The 27,940-nt window shown below is 41.5% G+C and overlaps 1 protein-coding gene across 1 annotated transcript; it reads right to left on the reverse strand.

Annotated features, from left to right (window-relative positions):
- Window positions 1-223: 223 nt before the first annotated feature.
- Window positions 224-27,940, reverse strand: fn1a (fibronectin 1a). Its single transcript, XM_068328502.1, has 49 exons — window positions 27,652-27,940; window positions 26,680-26,805; window positions 26,452-26,589; window positions 26,025-26,156; window positions 25,720-25,857; window positions 24,980-25,138; window positions 24,464-24,661; window positions 24,147-24,329; window positions 23,557-23,733; window positions 20,764-20,919; window positions 20,352-20,480; window positions 19,992-20,135; window positions 16,493-16,614; window positions 16,155-16,323; window positions 15,784-15,969; window positions 15,561-15,689; window positions 15,341-15,430; window positions 15,060-15,254; window positions 13,109-13,387; window positions 12,688-12,951; window positions 12,350-12,444; window positions 11,791-11,959; window positions 11,581-11,667; window positions 11,201-11,392; window positions 10,399-10,671; window positions 9,578-9,692; window positions 9,385-9,461; window positions 9,210-9,299; window positions 8,829-9,095; window positions 8,626-8,742; window positions 8,373-8,537; window positions 8,111-8,266; window positions 7,848-7,961; window positions 7,479-7,748; window positions 6,717-6,928; window positions 6,511-6,598; window positions 5,828-6,013; window positions 5,546-5,635; window positions 5,156-5,347; window positions 4,946-5,035; window positions 4,423-4,531; window positions 4,078-4,297; window positions 3,789-3,959; window positions 3,406-3,544; window positions 3,009-3,176; window positions 2,616-2,741; window positions 2,388-2,494; window positions 1,759-1,878; window positions 224-1,617 (listed from the first exon to the last, which is right to left on the reverse strand). The coding sequence occupies exons 1-49, from the start codon at window positions 27,779-27,781 to the stop codon at window positions 1,546-1,548; spliced, it is 7,521 nt and encodes a 2,506-aa protein (XP_068184603.1). The 5' UTR covers window positions 27,782-27,940; the 3' UTR covers window positions 224-1,545.

A 27,940-nucleotide genomic window follows, 5' to 3' on the forward strand; every position in this document is an offset into this window, starting at 1 on the left:
TCATTAGCCAATCACAGCGTAGTGCGACGATCCACGACTCTGCCGTTTGTCAGTGATACAAAAATAAAATCCCTGAATTTATCCTACACTGAAGATTTTTCTTTTTACACTCAACGCAAATCTTTCACTTTTCTCTCTCACCAAAATCTTTGAAGATTCTGAGAAAAAAACAATTAAAACAAAACAAACAAATAAACAAACAAAACCACACGGGCATCATAGGGCTTGGAACATTTTTTTTTTGTTTATTAAAAAGAGTCAGTCCACAGTAGTTCAGATTTTCACACCATCAATATAAAAACAAGTTAATCAAAAATAAAGTGTACACCCCAAAAAGCATTAAACAAAATGCCTGAATGAAAAGGGATAAATAAAAGGAAAAAAAACAAAAACAAACATTTTGTAATTAACATGTACTTCACTTGTACACAAGTGTGATTTTTTTTTCTATACATTTTTGAAGCGGTTTAACTTTTGGTCAGTCAGCTTTTGATTAATAGTTTTCAAAGGCTTTATCCCCTATGACATTTTTAAACTATCCACATAACTGATCACAGAATCTTATCTAGATGATGACCTGAAGGACCTATGTAATAAAAACAAGGCAACCTCTTTTAACAGAAACCTTTAAAAAAAACTCCGTAACTTTTTAATGAGATTTGTTTTGAATTGCCTGTGACTAATAAAAAAAATCTTATTGAGTCGTTGCTTATCAAAATACAGGGACACAACACGGACAGACAAACAGAACTCCTACAATCATGTATGGCTTTTACAACTGTAATCCCATCCATTCTAATCTGAGGGCCATTCTCCTGTGTTAAACCACAATAGAAATACTGTATGGCCTTCAAGTGACTTTGTAAAAAAGCCACTTTCTCTTGATTTGGAAATGTCTAAAAATGCTGTCATTAACTAAAGGTTTCTCTAAATATATTAGTCACAGTTGGGCACAGAATGATGACAAATAAAACACATGACTAAAGTTACTAGCAGGGAACATAATTCTATAAAATCAGAGATATTTTGAGTGGTTTGTTTACTTAAGTCAATGACAGGTGGAATGTTTTAAACAATATTCGTAAGCTACAGCAAAAAATACACAACAGTACTGCATCTGGTGTGTGTGTGTGTGTGTGTGTGTGTGTGTGTGTGTGTGTGTGTGTGTGTGTGTGTGTGTGTGTGTGTGTGTGTGTGTGTGTGTGTGTGTGTGTGTGTGTGTCTCCACAGTAGGTTTGGGTGAAGAAGCAGCAGGATTTGTGCTCTGACAGGTTGATGTGAAGGATGAATCGGAAATAGAAATCCTTGTTTCAACTGAAGAAAAGGGATCACAATTGACAGGAAAAGTTGGATCTTTGAAACGGCACAGAGGTTGGTGTAGCAAATAGTCTTGTTAAGGCACTTAAACTAGTTGAGTGGAAAACCTTTAAGGCATAGATCTGATGGAATTGTTTTCTTTTGGGGGAAGCAGCAGAAGGCTTCCTTCTTGAAGTGGTAGCGATGCTGTAAGGGGTCTCTGTTCTTCATTTATACATACTCCCCTCTTCACTGGTCAGAAGGGCTGATGGCATCTGCAAGCAGCTCTGGCCTCAAACATTCAATAGGACATTGAATGTTCTGCACAGAAAAAAGAGCAAGCAAAGTGAGAAGACTTCATTAAATTAGACTTGGAAATAAACGAATAAGTTAAAAAGAATGAAAACAGCATTTTTTAAACATTGAACTTAAAAGTAGAGAAAGTCATAGTGACTAACTGACCAGTTTACGGAGGGCGTTTTCTCTATACCGGTCGAAGGCATCTGATCGCACGGGATGGAGGAGATCAGCATCTACATCAGTCTGTCCTCCTGGCCTTCTGCAGTTCTCACAACGCCAGCCCTAAGGTGGAGGAGGGAAATGTTACTGAACGAAAAAACACAGTCTCACAATCAGGTCACTTGTTTTTGCATTAAAATCATCTCCAAAACACCGTGTTATGAAAATTCTAAATGTCAATTGACATGACTTAACTGTTGGGTCATGAAAAAATGTTTGGCAAAGTTTTGTTTTGTTTTTTACGACGGATGCCCTTCCTGTTGCAAATCTCTGCGGTTATCTGAGCTTGGGACCGGGCTAGAGTTGACACTGGCTCGTGTCCCCGTAGGGCTGCAGATACCAGGGATTGAACCCGGAGCAGTATACAAGTGAAGCATGCGCTCTACCACTGAGTTACGTCCCCAGCATACAAAAAAAACATTGTTCCTCCAGCCCTCCATTTTCTGATAAATGATTCAAAATAAAGCCTGCCTTCATTTTTTATTCTCAAGATTTAAAAAGACACATATTCAGGACACGGCTGATGTTTGTGAAAGATTTCAAGACACACAAACACATGCAATCTGGCATACCTGTTGCCCTCCGTAGCATGTACAGGTGCAGATAGCTCCCAGATATTCTTTCTGCCACTGGTTTCCAACCTGATACATTTTCCCATCATCATAACATGTCGACTCATCTGGAGAATGAAAGACAAACACTTTTGTTCATTTGACATATTTTTCCATTCATTCTAAATGAATCTTGCAACAGACATAAATGGGTTAATAAATACCAAAGAATAAAATGTCCATACTTACGGGGTTCACATTTGAATTCTCCTTTCCCATTACCCATACAAGTGCAGCTCATCATGTGACCATTCTCGGCACGACGATCCCACTTCTCGCCAATACGGTAGTTATTGCCATTATCATGGCACCATTCTGAGGAAGAGCGAATAAATAGAGAAAAAAGAGAGTGCGCAGATGAGAATTCCATGAGACTCATACACTCATAAAGACAACCAGCTGTAAAGGAACGATGATCTCAGTTTCTCTATTTGTAGTGTTAGCTCTACGGACATTACAAATAACTGAGACTGAGTTAGCTTAGTTTGGAAATGTAGAATTCACATCGCATAGAATTATTTGATTTCTAATTCCATGGTATCTTTGCTAAGCATGCTGGCAGGGGGTTAATAAGCCACTCACTGGATGAATCACACCTAAAGTGACCGCTGCCCAGCCCCAGGCAGCGGCACCACAGCTTGAAGCCTGTCTCTGACATTCGCTCCCACTCAGTGCCCACCTCATGGTACGTTTGTGTGAATGTGTCAAAACAAACATCCTGATTGGTCACAATGGGCATGTCACTTCGAACTGACAAAAGGAAGGAAAAAACATGTTCAGAGTAAACAATATACGGTAATAATGACGTCAAAACTATTTAAATCTTCAAATTATAAGATTCGGAATATTAAAAGGTTGCTCGTCAAATTCATCAAACATGGTGCAACTTATATATTCTACATAGAACCAGTTATTTATATTAAAGCGTGTTAAATATTATTGTAGTAAGAGCATGTTTTGCTGATGTGGACTACTGTACCAGTGTTGCCAACAGTTACAACTTCCTCCAAAACCTTTTCTTTGCCCCCACCCCTCATGGCCTCTACCACAACATTATAGGAAGCTCCGGACGTCAATCCAATCAACGTGGCACTGTTGGAGGTGCCGGGAAGACGCATCTATAGGACAGAAAAGATGGGAAGAGGTCCTTAAATAACAAGAAGTGACATTGAAAATACCTTTTTATAAAGCTAAGGACAGGAAGTGCTGGTGGAATTAACAGGAAGTTGTTTGTAGACCAGACTGTATTATTCAACATTGCTAAGTGCGGCCTTTTTGATCGATAATGGCCACACTTCAATAAACTGCGCCCGTTGAAGGATGTGATCCATGACCTGTGAAATATATAATGTGTGTGTATACCTGGAAGCCCCTCTCCTCCAGGTGTGTGATTGGGTTACAGGACACTTCATACTCTGAGGTCTGAGGAATGGGCTGCCAGGAGATGGTTGTGATTGTCTGTACTTCTTGAGGTAACTCTGTTTCATTGTCAGGGAAACCAAAAGCAAGGCCTGGAAGAGGACCATCGCTCACCTACAGGATCAAGCACAAATAAATTGTGGTCATTAAAGCAAATGTAACTTATGTTGCAAAAATATTATTACAGTAGTAACAAAGCGGTTTTACAGCAGATAATTTAGGTCTCACAAACCTTGACCAAGGGTACTCTATTTCCATCAGGGCCTGCTACAGGAATATAGACCAACGGCTCTCTGAGAGTTGGTCTCTGGCCTTCTTTTGGTCCAGCAAATGGACCACTAAGTCCATTGTTGGGGCCCAGGTTCTGGTACTCTGTGTAAATGTGCTGGCCTTGCTGTTCTGGTCGGTTTTGGCCACTAGTACCAGCCAAGTGAACATGGTTGGAGTCAAAACTGGACACAAAAGGGGAAAGCATGAGGAAAGAATAGGAGGAATTACGTACTTACTATGAGGACAAGCACAGACATTAAATATAAAACATAACAATATTTTCCAGTGTGATAATGAAGGTTCTTACATCTTGTCATTGAAGGACTCTGGAACATCTAGGATGTCAGTGCTGGGTCTATGAGGAACAGGAAGCTGTGGAAGCTCGGGGACCAACAGCTGATGATCTGTATCTGGTTCTGATTGGACAGGAGATACAACAGGAACCCATAAATTTGTCCATGTGATCAAAAACAATAGGAATACAAAGAACACTTATGGAAGGGCACTCATCAATTTATATTCAATAAGTCAAGCAAATTAAAGTAAGAATTATAAATTCAGCATGAAGTCATTCCAAAAACTTAATATGTATTATTACTAAGTATATTATTAATACTCAATATTGGTAATTAATTTTGTTGATGTAATTCCACTTTGACTGCAGTTATAATAAGAAGCCATCAGAGGGCAGCAGAGCTTAGCTCTAGTGCACAGAATTTCTAGTACAGTATGTCACTCTTGTGACGAAAATCTTTGTGGTATTATGGATTTTAATTTGTGATTTAGTTTAATGAAAATAAATTCAAACTTGGCTTAATGTCTATACTTACGGGTTCTGGCTTTGCCCACTAGAGACGTACTTCTCAAAGCATTCTGCAGTGCGACAATCTTAACGACATACTCAGTTCCTGGTTTCAAGCCTGTGACAAATCACAACACATACAGTCAGTCAAAAGGAATGAACAATTGTCATTCACCATTAGCAAAATTAGCATGGATGCTCCACTCGTTGCAAAGTGAAACTCAGACTCCACACCTACCGTTGATAATAGCATAGCTCTGACTTGCATGGGGCCTGGGGTTAAGTTCACGTGGCAAACCTCCGGCCTCCTCATAGGTGACATAATACCCAGTCACCCCCGGGCTGCGTGAGGGCTCCCACGTAAAAGAGATGCTTTTAGGGTTCAGGGAGGTGAAGCGGATGTTGGTGGGTGGAATGACAACTGGTTTGGCTGAAAGAGATAGAAACAAGTGGTCAAAAAGTCATTCTCTACATGTGTTGAAGCATTTTGAGAAATACTTTAGATGATGTTTTACCTAAAAGGAGAAAGGAAGTATGCAGTAATGCCAGTTCATAGTATTTAGTATTGTAGTCTTGAGTATGTTGTTACCAATTATCAATTTTATGTAGGACAGAGATTAATGGCCACCTGTGGTTGCAGTGAGAGTGAGAGGTTGGCTGCGTCCATTCGCCTTCAGTGTGTAGATGTTGATCTTGTAATTGGTGCCAGGCTCCAGACCTGAAAAGAAGACACAAAGTCAGGTGAGTCATGGACCTTTTGTGGCTTTGAGCAGAAATACTAAAAAATGGATGTGATGATTATATAAGGTGATGTTTTGGATTACTTATTGCTATGTTAACTATTGTAATAATGTTACTTTTTTTATATACAAATATGTGTTCAAAAACCACATTCCAATTATCTGTGTACCTGTAATGGAGTGTGAACGTGACTCGGGGGGGATGGTCTTTTGGATGGGCACGTATCCTGAAGAGGAGAAAGTGGGTGTGGCCTCAACCAGGAAGCCTGAGATGGCATCGCTCTTGGAGCGCCAGGTGAGAGTGATGGAGGAGTCGTTCGCATTAGAGATTCGTACACGACGAGGAGGACTGATATCTTCGGGTGGGGAAGGAGAAAAGAAAGAACAAAGGTTGAGAGAACTTATCAATTAATCAATCACGTTTTTATATACCGGTATATATAAAATCAATCACGTTTAATGAATTGAATTTATCAGTATTTATATATTTATATATATATGAATATATATACTGTATATATATGTATATTTATATACAGTATATATATATATACAGTATATATATATATATATAAATATATATATATATATACTGTATATATATAAAGTGATTAAGAAGTGAGGAGATAAAGTATAAAGTATTAAATACAATGCACAGTGAAAAAAAATACTTAAAATATTGATAATATAATACTATAGAAAATCCAGACTGAATAATTTTATCGATAAAAATATCAATATTTTCAGCTACTGTCAGTAAAATTTGATTTCTATCTCAAATATTAACAGAATATCCAATTCATTTATCAGATTTATTGATCAGACTTTTTATATTAGTGAGTTAGATACTCACTTTCCAAAGTGTTGACCTCTCCTTGGAGGGGTTTGCTGGTCAGTGAGTTTTTCAAGGCGTAAACATGAACTTCATAGGCAGTTGCAACCTAAGAGAGTAAAAGAAAAAAATACATCAGTCTCTAACTTTATTGCAATCCCTCCCTAGGACCGGTTAACAATTAAAATATTTTTTATATCCTGATAGGTATGATATCATGTGTTCACCATGAGTCCAGAGATGTGTGCTTGTGTGGCATCTGGAGCCAAGTTCATCTCTTTGGTGGGACCACTCTTGTTCTTTGGGTTAACCACCACGCGGTAGCCAGTGAGGCCTTTGAGACCCGTCAGTCGGTTCTCCTGACCCGGCACTGCCCAGCGCATAGTGAAAGACGTGGGGCCAACTTGGGAGAATTGGAGTTTGGTGGGAGGTGAAATGGCTGGATGAGGAGATGAAAGTAAAAATAGTATTAGAGCAGGGGAAACTTTTGGAAGGTCAGATTTGAAAATATGAACGTGTTTGAGGGCCGACAGTCCCTGATGACAATATATAAAACAATCAAAGACGCACATATATATTGCTATTTAATATCTATTTATTTATATGCAACAAATAATGAAGTTACCAAATGTAATCATTCAGATGAACACATCGGGGCGCTCTGTGTGATAACTGACGTGTTGCTCTGATAACTTAACAACAGATTAACCACTGACATTGATGTGAAGAGTGAAACTGAGGTCTGGATCTCAGTACTGACGGCAAGTCTGGTTGGACAGCAGTGAAAGACATGTGCAAAATGTCACGTAAGTGGGAGCTACTATACTTAGTCTTGAATTCAAACCGTTCAAGTTCACCAGACTTTGGACATGCCTGCATTCAAGCTTATGGATGAAAATGAAATAAAACCTTTGTGCAGTTCTCTGAACTTAAACATTCATTTATATTCACCCCCCAAATATTAAAGCGATAACTTTTTTCATTCTTACCTGTGGCTTGTGTCCCCACTAGAGGTGTGCTGGCTGTGTCGTCATGCACAGCAATGACCTTCACAGTGTATTCAGTGCCAGGTTGCAGCCCATATATGACGGTAGACTCCGCATCATGTTGAGGAGCAGGATGCAGCTCTCTCTCACCCTCCTCTGAACTGGAATACAATACTCGGTAAGATGTAACGATTCCCTCGGGACTGTCCCAGGTGATTCGCAGAGAGGTGGAGTCAATGTCAGAGAAGGTAAGGTCTTTGGGATGGTCGACATCTAGAAGTTGAGAGATGGAAAGAAAAAAAAGGAGGCTGATGGTACGAATAGGGGAATTTTGGTAGGGAACATATGACAAACATATAAAAGTCTTCTTACTTGTTAAAGCATTCACTATAACTGGAGAGCTCTCGCCATCTTGGCCAAGAGCGTACACACTGAAAACATACTCGGCTGTGGGCATTAGTCCCGAGAATGTGAAATCTGTCTGGTCTGGACAACAGAACAAAAAGTAACACAGGATATGAGGACAACAAAGATCAAGAGTATCTAACCTTCATAAGTCAGAGAAAAGACTAAAAGCTGGCCAAGCCTTGACCTATTGATAAAGTCACACATCTTAAGTTCAATCAAATGCATACCTGGAGCTACAACCTCCGTAAAAGATGGCCCCTGTCCATTCCTGGGGACCCCTGTTACCCTGTATCCCTTAATTGGGCCCTGGGCAGGACTCCACCTCACGGTGACACTGTTGTCCTTCACATCCATCACCTCCATCTCACCAGGAGAGTCAACACCTTAGAGAAAAGAATGTTCAGATGGAGACAAGAAAGTTGTCTGTGGAAACCTGTGTGTGTGTTAGTTTGTCTGTGTGTGTGTGTGTGCGTATGTTTGTGTATGTACCTGTCCTGTGTGTGACATAGATTGGAGTGCTGGATGCAGGGCTGTCTCCTCTACCAGTCACAGCATAGACAGTGATGACGTAGTCGGTTCCAGGCTTTAGGCTGCTGATTGTGGCAGTGGACTGAGAGCCAGGTACTGTGAACTCTTTAGGGTTACTGTGACCTCCTGGATAAAAATTTACAATGTAACAAAAGTTAAGAGGAATATTTGTCAATTAGAAGAATAATTCATTAGGTCATTACTTCATGCTCACCTGTCTCTCCATGAGTAATTCTGTAATATCGCACAGTTACCGGCGGAGCATCCCAGTGAATGGTTATGCTGGTAGGGGTGGAGTCAAGCACTTCCAGGTCTGTTGGAGCATCTGAGACTGGAGAGAGAAAAAACAAAGATAAAATTGAACCACCTAATGATTAGTAACATGAAGAAGTCAAGCATCAAGTCAGGAGTTCATACTCGTCCTCTGTTTCCCGCTAAGTGGCAGACTCTCTTCCATCCGGTTCACTGCGTAGATGTTGACCAAGTAGTCTGTATCAGGAGTGAGTCCGGTCAGGGTGAAGTGGTTCCTTGATGGGGGCAGTCGTTCGTCCTTGGACCTCCCACCGCTGACCATCTGATAGCGGACGCGGTAGCCGGTGATTTTGCTCTGAGGAGCCAGCCAGTGGATGGTGAAGGAGTTGGTGAAGATCTCAGAGAATTGCAGGGCAACCGGTGAATCCAGAGCTGGAGATGATTACAATCCAAAAAAAAGGTTTAGATAATACAAATTAAGATAATTTTTTTCCCTTCAGGAACGTGTGTGTTCTTGGTGTTTACATCAGATCAGGTGCGACTCACCAGTTTTCTGAGTGCCGACGAGGGGTGAGCTCTCTCTCTGTTCATAAACACACACCACGCTCACTAGGTACTCGGTGTATGGTAGCAAGTCTGCAAGCAGTACAAAAGACAAATGCATATTTAGCCATTTATGGGTCTGTTTTATCACAATTACTTTGTTTTTGCTGAGACTCACTCCTTAGCACTACTCTGTTGCTCCCATCCGTTACACTGGTTTCTGTGATGTCATCTTCATCGTCAATGGGATGATACCTGAAAGAAGAGGGTCCATTAAAGTCAAAGTACATTCAAGGGAATGTACTTTATTTGCAATACAAATAAAATTTAAAAAACTGAGCATTAACAACTTTTTCTCTTTCTACTCATACCTGATGAGGAAGCTGTCGATGTCAGCAATGTTGGGGACACGAGGAGACGCCCAGGTGACCTCCATACTGTCTTGTTCAACCTGGCCAAAGCCCAAATCAGTGGGGGCTGGTACAGCTGTCGCAACAAGAGATCAGCTCGATTGAGAGAAAACTCAGGGTAGGTCTTTTTGTTTTACTTGCTCAAATAAAACAGCGGTCAAGGAACTGTGAAAGACCCGTGTGAAGGAGCAACGATACAAATGAGGCCTGAAAATAGACATGAAGGAAGAAAACAAGACAATGATGCAACTAAGAGAGAAGAGGTCTTTGTCGACCTTTTAAAGGAGTGAGCCTGTGTTTTATGTGTGTTAGTGTAAATATGTCTGAACTTTTATGACATCTTTAAACTGAGAGAAGGAGCTGTGTTTGCATTGGGGGGCAAAATGATCTCAGTATGTAAAAACCCCTAAACTGAAACCAGATGTTACACACACAAACACACACACACACACACACACACACACACACACACACACACACACACACACACACACACACACACACACACACACACGCATACAGATACGGACACGGACAACACAGCATGAAGCGTGTTAACATCAACAACTTAAAAGGTTGGCTTTGAAGAACCATACGTTAGAGCTAATAACATGACATTGTTACATAATAACATTGTTACATGACTCTGATCACACATCTTTACTTAAGTCTCGTCATTTATCTACAGAATGGACAATTCTGCTTTTTACTGATGACATAATAACAAAATTCCTGTTGATTCTATCAAGAATAAAGCATGTTGGTGGAAGCATGGGTCTTACAGGTCTGCTGAGTAACCTTGGTGGGTTCACTCTCGCCATTCTCCGTCACCGTGATCACGCTGATGTCATAGTCAATGCCTGGTTCCAGCCCATAGACGGTGTAATGACCGGCTGATGGCATGACAAAGTCTTCAAAGATGGGTACACTCTCTCCAGCAGCCACAACCGTGATCCTGTAACCTGTGATGGCGGTGGTGTTGAGCGGTGACCAGCGGAGGCTGATGGTGGTGTCGCTAACGTCCTGGAAGGTGAGGTCCGTCAACTGTGGGATATCTGTACCGCCGGAGAGACGGTCGGAGAGAGGTGGTGTATGGGAGAGGACAAAGAGAAGACAACAAACCAGACCGAAAGGCAGAAGGAAAGTGACGGGGTTGGACAGAAAAAGAAAACAAGTGGTTAAGGCGTGCAACAAAGTGTCTCCTTCACATCACACTGATGGAAGAGCTCAAGCAAGGCTGCTTTTCCTAGTATATATTACTGTTAAATGAGTTTTTATCTGTTCAATGGGGAATCTCCATTGAAAAGTCTTAATATATACTCAGGAAACAGTGTTACAAAACAGTCCTTGGACTGTTTCCATGAGTTCTCAGCTACTAACGCAAAGTTAGAGAAGAAATGCTAATAGTGCAGAACTAACACATATTAATCGTTGAAAAGTTAATGTGTTATCTTAGTGTTGAAAATCATATGCTTATTTACAAAATAGGCAAATGTTCTTACCTGTCCAGATAAAAAAAAAAAATCTAAACAACATGGCTCCCAGAATGTTTAGTGCCAACATCCTTTAGTTTAGCTGACTCACCAGGAGTTATAGTAGTCGATACAGGAGCGCTCTCCATGTCATCCTTAACAGTGACAACACTGATGTTGTACTCCACTCCTGGGCTGAGGTTGTCCAGGGTGCAGGAGGTCTCCCCTGCCTCCACAAACTCCTCCACACTGTTTCCTTGCTGCCCATTGGTAGGGGTGCATGTCACTCTGTAGCCTGTGATGTCTTGGAGAAAGCAAAGTTCAATCGACAAATTCAGATCATCAGTAACAGTGATGAAAACACGGAATCGATCAGTCTCAAAAAGAGTTCACATAGCGAAACATAACAGTCACAATATCAGGATAGAATATTTTCGGTATTTTTTATGCCACTTAATACTTAAATGCTTATTTAGTTATATGTGTGTATACCTGGTGTACTGGCCCCATTCCATTGGACTATGAGCTCTCCAGTGCCAGGGTTGGACTCCAGGTTGAGATCAGTGGGAGGAGGCAAAGCTGGAGATGACAAAGTAAAAGAAGAATCAGAAGAGCAGGAAAGGAATAGAAGCACATCAGATCATGAAATAAAAATACAAGAACTAAAGGTTTCAGAGTCAGTATTTAGTGTGGTTGTCTTACGGGTGACTACACGACGTGTGACCGGCGTTCCCTGTTCATGGCCATTTACGACTGGCTGGACGCTGTAGGTGTACTCTATTCCCGGAGTCAGACCGGAAATGAAAATACTCCCAGAGTCAGAGGTCACATCTCTGGGGGCTTCTCCACCCTGACTGGGATGCACTGTCAACTGAGAGATAAATGCACACAGTCAGAGACATGGCAGAGAGACAGATATGGGCTGGGGTACAGGAGGTAAAGGTCAGGGGTGACTGTTTTCTCAAGAGCGTGGCAGCCAGTGGAACATTCTGATCTCTGGTGGGATATGTTCCGGCCAATCAGATGGACAGTATCCCTGAGTTCTATGGTGGCTGTGTTATGTAACTGGAGCCTACACGAAACCAAAAATAGACTACAGCTTTCCACAGAAAACTGAACAAAATAATTTGCGCATACAAAAATATCACACAATCCACTTTTTAAAAACAATATCTATCGATTTAAAAAACAAAGACAACCAGGAAACATTGTCACATTTATCATGAAAGAAAACTTTGGTGTGCATTTGTAGCCAGTGTACCTTGTAGCCGATGCGAGAAACAGGAGTCCAGGAAATTATAATGGAGGTTTCTGTCACATCAGTGCTGAAAGGAGGAGCGTTTCCCATTGGTGAGTCTAAGAAACACAAATTGAGCAAGACCTGATTAGTTTTTTATGAGCTGGCCATTTTTTCGAAAATATTGCACCTTCTATACTCATAATAATAATCTCTGCTCATTTTAAGTGACTGATCTTGGTACAAGACACTTTAATATCCTTCAATCATCATAATGATTGGTCAGTTTGTTCCAAACTAACACACGATGAGCATATACAGTACACAACAACCAACTATGTGGCCTGACCCTCAACACTCACTAGTGGTGAACACAGCAGTCTCTCCTTCGCTTAGTGTATTCTCTTGCTCTGCATGAAGTGTAGCTGAGTACTCTGTATCCGGCTTCAGGTTGAGCAGGGTGTATTCAGAAAGACGGGCAGGCAGGCGCAGCTGCTTGGGAGTGGAGTTCTCGAAGGTGAGGAAGAGCCGGTAGCCGGTGATTTTAGCACGGGGGGCAAACCACATCATCACAGCGCTGTCCTCGGTCACGTTGGTGAAATGGATATCTGTTGGAGCATCGGGCTCTAAGAAAGAGAAATATATATATAAGTCAAAAGTTAGCAAGGTTGGAAGAGCATATTTTTCATCTCATATCGTGGTCATCTATATTTTAAAATATGGAATTTTCCCCCAACGCATTATGCAATATGCAAAGATCCTAATTCCATGTGTCTGACTCACTTGTAGTTTGTTCCCCAATGAGCGGCAGGCTTTCCTCTCCATTATGAATCGTGTAGATGTTGAAGCGGTATTGTGTTCCAGGCTCCAGGTGTGACACTTCGATGTAGGAGTTTTGACTAACAGGCAGAGTCATCTCCCTCTGCGGAGATGTAGACTCGTCAATGGGGATAGCGGTGACTCTGTAACCCGAGACGTCGCCACTCGGTCCAGTCCAGGTCAGAACAATTTTTTTGTCCGACACCTCAAAGAACTGCAGGTCGGTAGGAGAGGACACTTCATCTGCATGCAGGGAAAAAAGTCATTATTATACAAGTTCTTCATTCTTCATCCTTTAATCACTACATAGGCAAAGTAACATTTATTTATTTATTTTAAGAGACTAAAAAAAAAAAAGAGCTATGAGTCCAAAGCAATAATATGGGTAACTAAAATGCACGAATGGCTTTCTCATTTTGTAGCTTAAGGAAAACTCATTGAAGATTTATAGAAGTACTGCATTAGACTGAATCCCAGCTGTGGCTGGAGCTCTCATGCTGGAAATACATTTTAATGCATTGCGAAGCTCATTTATGAGGGAAAGTCTCATAAATTGTAAACTTTAACAGAGCCTGTTGTTTAGATGCTGTGAGAAATATAAGTCACTTCCTTTGCCATGCAAGAGAAAATGTGCCTTTCTGCCTTAAAAACAGGCAGTACAATGTACAACTCATCAGATAACATTTCAAATATGATCTGCACTCTGTAAAAGTTTTCCAATTAATTCATGTCAGCGTTTGTTTTTTTTAAATCTTGCAACCAATGAAGAACATGATTTAAAAAACAAGCCTTTGACGACCCTTGCAGAAACAAACAGCATAGTTTGCTTTTATACCATACATCTAAAAAACCCACATGATATTGTACATCTTAATTGAATCAAATGTGCAACCATGCAAAAAGACTTTCTGGGACTGAAGTGCCAAGTCATTACACTGCTTCATATTTTGGATGGAGCAAAAAGAAAAGAATGTATAAAATTGGAACATGAAGGGAAGAAATTAGATGAGACAACAATGAAGTAAGGAGCGAGCGAGAAAAGAGAACATTTTTATTACATGATCAAGTATTGCATGTAGAGAGGAAGCCCTTTATGACCAGGCTCGTGGCGAGTGAAGCCAGATCCCCTATTATGTGTCATCTTAGGCCATTTGTAACAGTACATCTGCCACAGTAGAGGAGGCCTTGTCTTTCCAATAATGGCAGCACACTCGCTCAACTAGGTCATGGATCTTCATTCCTTTACTGTCCAAACAAGCACACATACACACACTTCTAGCATCTGGACGACTGGCCCAGCGGTATTTTCGAGCTGGCGACCTTGGACATTTTACACAACTCCAATCCAGTAGAATTAGAGCACAACAGCTGTGAACCCAGTGACTTAACTTTCCACTGAAGAACTCCTCACTGCTCATGACAGTTCTAAATAAATCAAGCAACAAGCCATTGAGTGACTTAAGGGATTATGATGGATGCAGGCATGATGAGAGTAATATAGAAAAGTCATATGGACATATAACAGAGCAAGGGCTGAAGTTGGGTTTGTTAAATGGTCAAATTATGATATTTAAGATTTGAAATCAGCAAAGAGGCCAATTTGGTCACTGATGCCATAAAGTAACAGAGAAGAGTTTCCTTCTTTATTACTATAGCAAAGGTTTTTGCAAATGTTAACTTATTTCCGATAACAGTTCCACATCTGTAGACGTAAAGTGATTCTCCAGAGGCTCCGGGAGGACAAAAGCATAGCGCGCAGAGACTGATGAGACCAAAGCAAAGTATTTTTGAGGAAGAACAAATCAAAATGTGCTGCTTCTCCAGAAATCCATCAACACGGATTACTGTAAATGCTCTGGCTGAAGGCTAAAGAACCCATTCTCTCCCTTTTGCTTTGCACTTTTTAGGCTCTTACCTGGTAGTGGATCTCCAGCGGTGTTAACCTGCAGAAAGATAGGTTCGCTCTCCAAACTGTCTTCTACAGCGTATATACTGATGTTGTACATTTTCCCAGGTCGGAGGTCACTCAGAGTCACAGAGGTTGCCGTGTCTGGGAGGTTCAGTTCAGTGCTTTCACCTTCAACTGATGGTGTGTAGACAACCCGATAGCCTGGAAAGAAGGAGAGATGATAGAGCTTCCTGTTAACGGAATGGTGATAGATTTGGGATGTGACCACAACCATTGCCCTAGCATACCAGTGATGGGAGCCAGAGGTTTTTCCCAGCTGATAATGATAGAAGTTTCTTCAACATCCTCCACTTCATGATCAACAGGGGCATCAGGTGCTATGGAAAATATAGGGGTCAGTAAAACACAATTTCATTCTCAAAGCTTTTCTTTTTGTGCCTTGGAAGTTATAAAAGAGAGAGATTACAGAAGGGAATATCATATGAGAGAAAATGTTTGCTGGCTCACCGGTGGTCTGTGAAGTAGTAAGAATGAGGTTGTCTTCTCCAGCATCTGTAACCTCATAGACGTTCACAGTGTATTTCCTCCCTGGTAGAAGCTCATTAATGTTCACTGAGGTAGTTGTACGGGGCAGGTCTGATGGGAATCAATCAAATAAGACAGCCTGTCTTATTTTATGCACCTCTCCAATATGAAGCCTATATCTCACTACATGTATATATGCACTTACCCAGCACCATGGGCTGCCCAGTGCCCTGTCCCTGCTCACTGAGTTCATACTCCACTCTGAAACCTGAAACGGTGTCGGAGGCAGAAACCCAGGAGATGACAAAGCTGCTGGAGGTAATTTCGGTCACCGACTCTGAGATGTCAACCACAGGCGGAGGCTGGGTGGTCTCGCCCTGTGATGTAGCCACTGAAGGAGAAACAGAGATGGAAAATGAGAGAAACGGAGACTCAAGACTTTCAGAGCAAAAAGAACGTTTTTCACAAGAAGAAAAAAAATCAAAAATAAACTGATCATTTGCAAATATTGCCAGTTCAGACATCATGTCACAATTCTGCCGAGATCCAACAGCACATTTACCAAGAACAACTCACATGAGCCGTAAGTGGTGGTAAAGTCGAAGCGTGTGACCTCTCGACGCCCAAACCGCAGAACGCTGATCAGCTGACCTTCGTACGTGATGCCGGGTTTCAGACCAGAGATGGTGTAGGAGTTAAGATGACCAGGGATCATCACCTCCCTCCATGGACTTTGGCTGTTTTTCTTTAAATGTGATGAATAACATTAGGAAAGAAGAGTGAAAATGTGTCAACTTGGTGTACAATACACCCAGTAAGATTAGGTCAGCAAAAGCTGCTCTGTCATTATGCCCAGTTGAGAGAAACAAGGAACCAGGTGTTTGTTTACTCAGAGACTCAAGAAGAAAACTCACCACTTTCCATTTGAGGATGTACTGGGTGATGTGGGCAGACGGTGGGGCATTCCATTGAATAGGGTGGGAGTTGGGTTGGTTTCCAGATTCTGTTATAATCACCTGGACGGGCCGGTGACCACCTGAGAGAAAGCCAGTAAAGAGTTACACAAAAGAGAAAAGACCACGACGTTCACATTCTAATGTGGAATAAAGATGCCATCATAACATCTGCTCTACTACTATAAAATCTATTTCTCAACATGATAGCTCCTCTACAGCTGGAGACTTTTCAAAAACAGTCTTCACAATCTGACACAAAAGTGAGTATCAGTGAGTGTGCAACAGTGTGGACACAACGCAAAAAGAGTGGGGAGAACGTAGCACAGCCCTGTGAGATTCCAGCACAGTTGTCAACATTTGGAGGAAAGAAAAGTTTTACTCTACATTATGGGTTCTCTAATCTTTCCTCTTCTCTTGGACAAATTTATTCTACTGGAAATAAAAATGATCGCAAATAATTGAGCTGCAAAAATTAGTTGTATAATGGTTCTTTATGCTTGCTTTATATGTCCTTGAATTCATTATGAAACTCCAACACTGAAGATGGAATAACTAGATGTGGGATGGCTTAGTTGCACAATAAATGAATCCTTGAACTACCCACTTCCAGTGTCTTGGAGGAAAACAAGCAAACCAAAGTAAGATTACAGATGATGTTAACAGAGCCAAGAGATCCATTTTTAGCCCAGTATTAGTTCTGGAAGTTAAGCACCAAGCCAGACTCGCCACATCAAGACCTAACACCTGGTGGTTCAGTGGGTCACATGATTGGAGTATGGTGGGCTCTGCTTCACAGCTCCTTTAACCAATCTCTGACAGGACTTTGTGCCGTGGCTGAACTCCTTTCATCATGTTTACATCTATGAGCCAGCCGTATCCCGGGAGGATGAAGTATAGATGAGCACAAGCAGTTTAAATGCGCCAAACTACCAACCAATGAACCTGAAGATGTACAGAAAGGTTTTCAGCATCAGCAACTGGATTACTCTGTGAGATAGGAATATGCAGTCAAAGACCTCTGCCATTCTAAGGACAAATAAAAAAAATGTTGTCAGCAATAAAGAAAGAATGAAACAGCACAGATGATGTCTGAAAATAGCTGAATTTCTCATACTGCCTGAGGCACCTCGGTCTTAAAATATTCTAATAGCTCAACTAAACTCCTCAAGCTTTATTACACACTACCAAACAACATGAGACCCCTTTCCAGTCTGTCCAAATCTGTTAGTCAATCATTTTGATAAAACAGAATCTTTTATAGTGTAATTATCACATTTTACAGCAGTCCAGACTCAAGTCTACCCATTCACCATACAATGCAATTATGTTGAGTTTAATATCGAAGTCGACATCGAAGGTGGGGAAAAATGACATCATCAGTAGCTCAAAGCTGAAGTAATTTCACTGTTTTCAGAAATGAGAAAAGAGTATCAAGTAATTTTTAATGTAAGCAGAAGTCATGTGGTGAACAGCTGACATTAGCTGGGCTGATAGAAACTGGTAGCTTCAATAAAGTACTGAGGCTTTCTGACCACTTTTCCAAATAGCAGACCTATAATCAAAGTTTCTGAGCAAGTGGCTCGGTTAACCAGAAGTTTCAAGCACATACACAAACCTCAAAAGCAATCTGGGACCAATTACTGCCCATTACAGACCAACAGGCCATGGGCGACGGTCAGGGTTACATAGAATCAGATGTGGGATGCAAATGGAAATGGATGCACAGTTACAATGGCTGTACTGCATGTCCACACATGTAGAATCTTCCAGCATTGAATCCACACATGCATGCCCACATCTCTCTCTGCTTCTCAAGCATAGACACAACATTTAGTCTTGATATGGACAGATGCACAATCACGGTGGTGATAAGGACCAGAGTAAGAGGAAGTAAGTCATCCTGAATGCCCCAAAAGATTAAACTACGACGCAGAAAGGAGAGATAAAACACAGACGAAAACATGTCTTTTGAAGATCTTATTAATGGGGAGTTAAATCTGATACTTTTTAAAATCCTTCGCTTCTGTTTTTCATTGTTCCCTTTTATGGTGTTTTAACCAGCAAGACCAGCGAGCCAACTGTCTTGTAGTCTGGAAGGGTTTCTCTCTCCCCCTCTCTCTCTCCCTCCCTCCCTCTCTCTCTTTCTCTCTCTCCCCTTAAATCTTAATATGCTGTATTTTGTATGCCTAGACAAACACACACACACACACACACACACACACACACACACACACACACACACACACACACACACACACACACACACACACACACACACACACACACACACAGCTGGTTACTATTACATCCACTTACAGAGGAATATTGCCCTACATTTTGTGTCTCCTTTCAACCTGCTTCACACATGGAGTGAAAAATCAACTGTTCAAATGTTCTTTGTTTCACACCAGACATCACACATTACTCAGAGCTCTGCTGACATATTTATGACATATTCGATTTCAAATATATTTTCTTCTTAAAAATATGAAATTCAGTCAGTCATTCTGTCCACGTGCATAAACATTCGGAAAGAAGAGTGACTGAATATCCAAGCACTTCATACAGCGATCACTAAAATATCAGCTTCAGTAAGAAAACGGTCAGAAAAGGTTAACAACACAGCCTGTGAAGAGACACAACCTCTGCAAGAGGTCAAGCTGATAGTCTCAAGTCATCAGAAATAAGGAAATTTAACCAACAGGCAAATATAATGTGTAGCATTATGATCAAAGAAGCTCCGGTTAAGAGCATCAACAAAAATACATGGAGTTGAAATTTAGTGATTGCTAAAATCCACAAAATCAAAAGGTTTTATGGTGTGCATGCAGTGTGTGTTTGTGTTCAACTGGGGTCACGTGCACACACACACACACACACACACACACACACACACACACACACACACACACACACACATGCAGCGTAGTGAGTCGTGCAGCTGTGGCAACAGCACAGGGGAGCTACCAAGTGCTACCAAGAACAAAGGCTCCGAGTTGGGGGTGCGTTTGAACCAGAGGAACTAACACCCATGTCTGTCTGGTTCACATCAGAGTCAAGGGCCTCATTTCTGAGGTGAGTTAAACAAACATCCTGTGAACATTTTGTCCATCAGGACACTGAATTACACCAGTATTCATATTACCTTATTCACCAGTTCAAGTCACAAAATTATTTTTATTTTAAGTTACAGGTGAGATTCTCCTCTGTTTTGGAAAATAGCACATTTTCTGTGGAAGCCTTTATGGAAATAACAACCAGCTAATCCAGAAATGTAATAAAAACTAAAAACTTACAAAATGAAGCTCACTCAACAAATCGAGGCACAAATCCAGAACTGCCTACCGTATGCTGATACACACAAAGTTATGTTAGAAATGTGAGACCTGTCTATTAGCATGTGAAGTATCCCCCATCCTAAATACTGTATATACACTTTATATGTTGAACACCTTACCGGGGTAGGACTGCTGAGGCTCACAGCTGAGCTCGCCAATGCCGTTTCCATAGCAATAGCACTTGTACATGATTCCATGAATGACTTTGTCCCAAGACTCTCCAATCTGATAAAAGACTCTAGTTTCAGGCTCCTGGCACTGGTCTGAGAACAGAGACAGACACCGCCAGAGAATTAAAGTTAAGAGCTAAGAGCTGGCATGAAGAATCTTTTGTCTTTTCACATCCACTCATCCATTCATCGATCCATTCATCCATCTTCCAACCAGCTGGTTCTGACACAGATATATTCACTGCTAAACTGAACATTTTATCAGAGAAGATGGGTCGCTCTGTTAGATATATAACAAGGTAAACTCACCAATGGCGTCACACTTCCAGCGCCCCCGTCCCTGTCCAAAGCAGGTGCAGTTCATCATGTAGCCTTCCTCGTGTTGTTTGGTGAAGGTCTGGTTCACCTCATAGGTCAGACTGTCCACAATGCATTGGTCTGCAGCGAATGCACAAACACGGGTTCTTTTCAGAGTAACAAAGTACCTCAATGTTTCGTGTGTTTGTGTGTGTGATGCAGGTGTGTTTGAAGTTTCATTACATACAGGTGTGCAGGCTCACTTTTAATCCTCCTGCAGGTGAGTAATAATGTCACGCAGGACCTTTCACCTTTCAGAGACTTCTATTATTACGCTGGAATTACTACTACAAACAGAGGGAGGAAAGGTGACCGACCTCTACCGTCATGTGTGTTTTGGTATCTGGTAACTACGCAAACACACCTTTCAGCTGAGAGTAAGCGACGCAACTCCATTCTCCACGACCATTGCCGACGCAGGTACATCGCATCATGTGACCCAGAACATCATGTCGTTTGTCCCACTGGTCTCCAACGCGGTACATCACCCCTTCACTGGTTGTGCACACTTCTTCATGGGCTAGAACACACATGGCAAAGCCAGTTAATGAAGAAATATATTGCCCAAACACTCAAGAAGTGTCAGATACTTTTGTTCAGTAAATATTTGACTTTGGAGGAAAATGTGTGATGGAAAATCTCATCCAAAACTTCTTCTGAAAACCATCAAAAATAAACGACAGAACATAACTAAATGAATAAAGTGTGCATCACACAGGAACATCTCCAGTACATTACTCACTGGTGACTCAACTGGTTCATGATGGCATCAAGCGAAAAATAGACGCTCTCTAATGAATGATCTCCCCTGGAGATCACAGATTCCAACCTGCAATTAGGCTTTAGAGGATACAAATACCACAGAACACCTGGCCTGGAGAAAAGAAGCTTTTCCTGGATTGAAAGCCTGAAACAGCTGTCCTGTGTCCTTGTCTATGAATGACTGTGTGTGTTCAACACATGTTTTCCCCTTATTAATATTATTATTTTTCTTTTTTCAGGAAGAATAGAAAGTTTGAGAAGGTGGAAAGGCTGAGACATGCACCTGTGTGTGTGTGTGTGTGTGTGTGTGTGTGTGTGTGTGTTTCAGCGTGAATGACAGCCTATGCATCTGCTTAACTCTTCATATGGAAAAGAGATGTGGAACTTAAGGGTGGATCTGCTGTTTTGAGAACATTGTGGACTTTTCCATGAAAAGCAGGATCTGGTCCAGAGTACACCACCATTCTGGCCTCGTTCAGCAGGGGGTAGAAACACTTTGGCTGATATGTCAAGTACCAGAGTGTTGGTTTGAGATATGTTGGCTTGGCCTACGACCCAAGCTAATTTCAGCATCCAAATGATCAGAGCAAACTTAGGTGAATGACCTTCCCCTTCAGTTTTAGTCACTCTTTACATGTGTTACATTTAGAGGTTTCAAAGTTTTATTTGAAATTTGATCTGGGTTTGGGGTTTTTTTTCACTTAGCAGCCTTTTTCCTCTAGAGAAAGATATACCCATATCTACCTCAGAGTATAATAGGCAATTAATGTTGAATGGAATTTGAGGAACAGCGTATTTGTTAAATGATAGATAACTAACTATGGTGATGTTTCCTAGCACTGTTGGGGAAAAATCATTAAAAAGTAAAAAGCGCAGTTTGAATGATGAAGGTCTGATGAAGGGACAAGTTGCTCCATCACCCAAGGAACACATGGTAGACAGCAGCTTAAGCTTTTACAGGGGATAGCACAGGTGGAGGAGAAGGGATTCCAGACTATCACTGTTCTTTCAACTTCACCATTAACATCTCAAGCAGCATGTTTGTTTTGACAACCCTGTGAAGTCATTAGTGCCAACCTCAAAGACCTCCCACTGCTATGGCTGCTGACTGAGTTTAACTCAATGTCATCCCAAAGTTTGGGCGTAGACTGAAATATAAAAATAAGCATTAAAAAAATTCAGAAGTAAATTATAGCTTTAAAAAAATATACATTGTCCCATCAGTATCTGCTTGATTACATACCAAAGATTACTTTTCTAATTGTAGACAAGAGCATACAGTCAAACTGCTCTCAAATCTGCACACTGCACTGGTCCGTAACTTTGGCAGTCAAACACAATTCAAATGTTGAGGATCTTAAAAACATCATCTATTTTATCAAACTGTAAAATATTATTAATTATTTTTTTTATTTTAAGATCTTAGAAGGATTTTTAAAAAAATCAGGATTAGTTGCCCCCTCTTTTGGGGGGGCATTGTTTCAGAGTTTTGTATTTAAATCAAGTATTCTGAATTCAAGAAACACCTGGGATAAAGTGTTCCTCTGTAATCAAATGACTAAAAGGTACCGATGTCAGGCTTTGTCATTATCTTCAAACATTTATTTTCTGCACGTACCTGATGTAAGTATGTTGTTTTTATGAGCATCAACACACATTAGCTCTGACATCTAAATACGTTAGCTTCTCCTCTCTGTTTAGTGGAATGCTTGCATCATCATTACCGTTTCATTACTCCTTTGCACATTAGTGCCGCCGTCAATGACCCCCTGCTGTTTCACTGGCTTCAGCCTCCCTTTGTTTCCCATGGAGACACCTTCCCAAAACAACAACACATTGCTTACAAGGCAATGTGTCTTCAGTGTGGCTGTGTTATAAATAAAAAGGCGTAAGAACTGTAAATTAGATTGTGTCTGCGTCATCAGCCCCAACTCCCTTTTAGCATCTATCTGATAATAGCTTTTATGTAAATTAAGGTTTCCAAATCAAATGTTTTCATAACCAATGAATGCTCCGAATACAAAGGCCGTGTTAACTCTCTGATTCCAACTGGCTAAAGATACAAACAGGATGCTGCGGAATAAGTAGCTAATTGAATAAGGAGTCCCCATGGATAACCAATTCAAGGAGTGACCCGCCAATTTGCAAAGCTGTCCATAGAAATGCAGATAAACATGTTTTTCATCTATTTTGACCAAATACCTCAATTAAATCAGAACTTGTAACATTTGAATATTTAATTTGAATTTAACCCATTTCAGTGTCGGATAGAGTGACTTAAAACTGGTTTTAATGACACAAATCGTAGCAAACATTTGTTGTCTCACTGCCTCCATCCTTTCCTCTCTCTCTGTCACATTCACACACACACACACACACACACACACACACATACCAGCCATGGGACAGAACCCAAAACGTTGTTCTGCATCATAGTCTGTTGTAGTTCCGCACCACTTCATGCCATCTCTTCGTCCTTCTGCGGTGCAATCGGTGTAGTTTCGGCCGTTATAGAGGAAGGGGAACTGACACATGGCACCGTTAGAATTACCACCTCGTGTCACCACGAATGCTGTGAAGAGAAAAACACAGCAAACACTCAATTAATGGTTAATTACAGTTAAATAGTTAACACTCATGCACGCACACACACACACACGCACACACTAAATGTGTTTCTTTTAAGACAGTAATGTTACACTTTTAAAAGCTTAAAGGGGACATTCCACATTTGCCCATGACTCAACACATGACTTAAGACGAGTGGCACTTTTTAGAGCATTGTGATAATCAACCAGCGGCAGAAGAGTGGCAAAATTAAACTGCCAAAGATGAGAGAAGACAACAACAACAACAACAACAACAACAGGTTGTCTGCTGTTCACAATCTGTTGTGGTTGCTTACCCCCAGAGCCGAATGTCATGCCTACACCAAGACAAACACAAGAAAAACTGCTCATACCCTCATGAATCTGAAACACTCACCATTCTTTTCTGTGCAGAATGAATATTTCTGGTCTGTCTCAAAGTCAGAGGAGGTGGAACACCATAACTGTCCATCACTGCGTCCGTCAGAGGTACACGAGTGGTAAGTCTTCCCCTTGTAGACGAAGGGAAACACACAGGGCTGACCCCCAGAATTACCACCGTAGACAGGAGCCGGTCCATCTGTACAAAGACAAAAACACATACAGATGTAGAGAATATGACCAAACATGGCAACCCATAGATGTTGAGGATGACTAACCATGTGACTGTTTTGCATGACGATAGAAAAAAACAGTTATAGAAGCATCTCTTACCCCACTGTTCACAGCTGACTCCACTGCCCAGACAGGTACAGACCATCTGCTTAGTTCCCTGGTTCTTAATCCAGCGCTGGCCGATGAAATACGACAGTCCTGTATCTGACCGACATGGTCCATCCTGGAGAAGCTCAGGGACGACGGCAGGCTGGTAGACCGCTGGCTGGATGTTGGTGACAACACGTGAGCCAGTGCCTGAAAGGTTACATGGGATGTAAAATGACTGAAATCCAAACATGTAAACTGAAACATCAGCACTGTATTCCCACGAAAATGTTTCTGTCTCACCCCGTCTCTGTGAACTACTTCAAACAAATTCCTTCCACCAACTTTCCCATGATTCAGTTCTCCCTCTCTTGTTCCCCATTCCCCAGAGGTCACAATCACAAGTTTTGAGACACGTCTTTCTCACTTCAACACATAGGACACTTAGCGCTCCTTATCTCTCATCGCAGCATCTGTCTCTGGTATTCATTTTTCTCTCAACACAGAAGGGATATTATCATTTCTCACCTAGGCCAGTGGTGTGAAGTGAGGCGTGTCGCTCGCACTTCCATTCCCCTCGACCATTCCCTGTGCAGAGACACTGCAGGAGGTGGCCTTGGCTGTCTGATTTGGTCCAGGTATCTCCAATACGGTAGGAGGACAATATATCCTGGTCATTACAACGATCTGGGAGAGAAATAAATGAGAGAAAGTCATGAGAAATGAGTGCAGTGCTTTTGGTACAAGCTTTCCGAGAGAAAACATCAAGCTTACATGCAGAATACATTTTCTTAAGACTATACAGATTGCGTCGGTACTGACTCCTCCTGGCCACCAGCTGTTTCTGTGTTTGTACGCTGTTGACACAAGATAATCATTCATTGAGGACCTCCAATACAAAATTGGCCAAGGCCACCCTGAAGTCTCCAATTCAACAACAAATGTAACTAACAGTTTGATCTGCTGCGTCAGTCAACATAAGGGTTACAGTCAGAGGCCAATTAAAAATCTTCCAACTAACACCATTAAAGCTAGAGAGAAAATCAGTGGCATGTGATGAAGAAAAAAAAATCAATTAATTTCATTTTCTGATTGTGTGGTTCTTAATGAACTAGTTTCATGATTTCAAAATACATACAATTCGTATATTTAGTTATAACTTTTTTTTTTTTTAAAAAAGAAAGTTATATTGAAGTGAAGCTGTTCTGTGTGAAAAAGATGAAAAAAATGCATAGATTATACCGAGACAGACATAAACGGTGTCTTACTTCTGGAGGTGCATGTGATGCGTCCACTCCCCTCCCCCAGACAGGTGCAATCCACCACCATCCATCCCTGGTATGGCTTCTCCCATGTCTCCCCAACAACGTAAGACGTTCCCGCTGAGTTGTCGTAACAACGCTCCGCTGCAGGAAAGACACCTTTTTTTTAAAATACCAACAAACTCAAATAGTAATATTTATTCATCAACTGTCTCTAAACCACAGCATAATGGAAGTCAATTCCTGAATTTTTTTTTTCAGGCCAGTTAAGAAGCAATTCATCCAAAACCTTGTGGTCTGTGACGACTCACCGACGGGTTTGCAGGTCCACTCCCCTTTTCCGTTACCCAGACAGACACATTCCAGCATGTAACCACCTGTTTCATGGGGTCTCCTCCAGGTGTCACCTATCTTATATGAAGCCCCGCCCTCATGACAGCGGTCTAGACAGTTGAGAAAAAGGTGATTTTAGAGATGCATATGAATCTCTTGACAGAAAGAAAGGCAAAGAAAATAAATGAATAAAAACAAACAGTCTTCTGTTTTGTAACTATCCAGCTAACAGCAAACAGATGCACAACACCAGTTGCTTACAAGATGTTGGGTGTATGGAGATTAACCAGTTTACAGGGATCTGTCTGGAAAAACTGGGAAAATGTAGTTGCTGGGATGTGTGGTCTGAGGTTAGAATAGGTAACAACAGCAGGACAGCTTCAACACAAAAACACACAAACTTACTGGCAATGGTGCAGCTAATCTTTCCCCTCCCAGATCCAATACAGGTACAGTCCCAGATCATTCCATCCTTGGGTCTCTCATAGGTTTCTCCCACAAGGTAGAACAGCTGGTTGATTTTATCGTAACACCTTTCCTCAGCTGCAGCGGAAAACAGAAAGAAAAATGGTGTAAGGAGGGAACAGGAGATGGACAAATGCGTATTTATTGGATAAATACATTCAAATTAACCTTCAGGTTTGCTTTTGCACTTGATTCCAGCAACCCCATGACAGGTACAGACCAGGATGCTGCCCAGGTACGTCCGTTCCCATTGGTCATTAATGCCATAGAAGTGGCCATTCTCTAAACAACCATCTGACAGGATGGAGGGGAAAAAAGTTGACGGGACAAATGAGAATCGGCCAGCAGGAGGTTGAATAAAACTCACACCCCTTTGGACCAACACCCAAACACATACACTAGGGAAAATGTGAGCGAAAAACACACTCCATCCGCATACAGCCAACTCTGTACCTGCTTATGTTCTTTTGAGGGTGGAAAGACAAATGCAGCCACTGGAAAATGGTCTAACCGTGACAGAAACTACCGTCACATGCAGTGAAATAAAAATACATTTTTTTTACAGCAAAATAAGTAAACCCTAAAATGGTAATCATCTCTACTGAAAGTCGAAGCTTCACCCTTATTTGTGAAACTGAGCCTGGATGTGTTAACTCCACTTCAAAGAGCCAAGTCGCTGCTAATAAATCAGCAGCACTGAGAGGAGAGTAATGTCCAGCTTTGCTCCATCCACCAGGAAACTTCTTTGTTCACATCTAACTACTTCAACCACCCCCCACCCCTACCCCCCATTTATAAAACCAGAGTTTTGGTTAATCCAGTTACTCTGTGATTTAATCCAGAGTTTCAGTAGATATTCTGATTTTTGTGTCTTTTTTAAAGCCCATAAACACATAACCCAGACTACTTGAAAAACCAAATGGTGAATCTGCAGGAACACACTCTTGTTGGGTGTGACATACTGATTTCTATTTCAAGAAAGAAAAATGTTAAACGAGTGAGAATGACTGTAATTTAATCTCTCAAACTCCTGGTCCCCCCCCCCCCCACTGACCTCTGGTGGCCTCTGATAGGGTTCGGTTTTACCACAACGACAAATTAAAATAAATGACAATTAATTGCTGAAAAGGAAAGTCTTACCCTGAGAGACGGAGGAAACGTGATGCTGCTGTCCTTGTCTCCGGCTCCTGTGCGTCCCTTGGGGCATGCAGTTCACTGCGCTCCCGACGCAGAGGGCAACCAGCACCCTGACTATGTGGCTGCCGGACATTCTGTTAAAAACGATCTGTTAAAGCAGAAAGCACTTGTAGGAACTCCGTGACTCAAACTAGTGACGGAGAGAATTCGGTTCCTGCGCAAATCCCTTTTGTCGCGTTGCGCTCCAACCTCCCCCGATCGGTCGGCTCCTCTGCAGTCTGTGGCCCCTGTG

This window comes from Antennarius striatus, chromosome 12, assembly GCF_040054535.1.
Source record: "Antennarius striatus isolate MH-2024 chromosome 12, ASM4005453v1, whole genome shotgun sequence".
In the NCBI taxonomy this organism is placed as follows: domain Eukaryota; kingdom Metazoa; phylum Chordata; class Actinopteri; order Lophiiformes; family Antennariidae; genus Antennarius; species Antennarius striatus.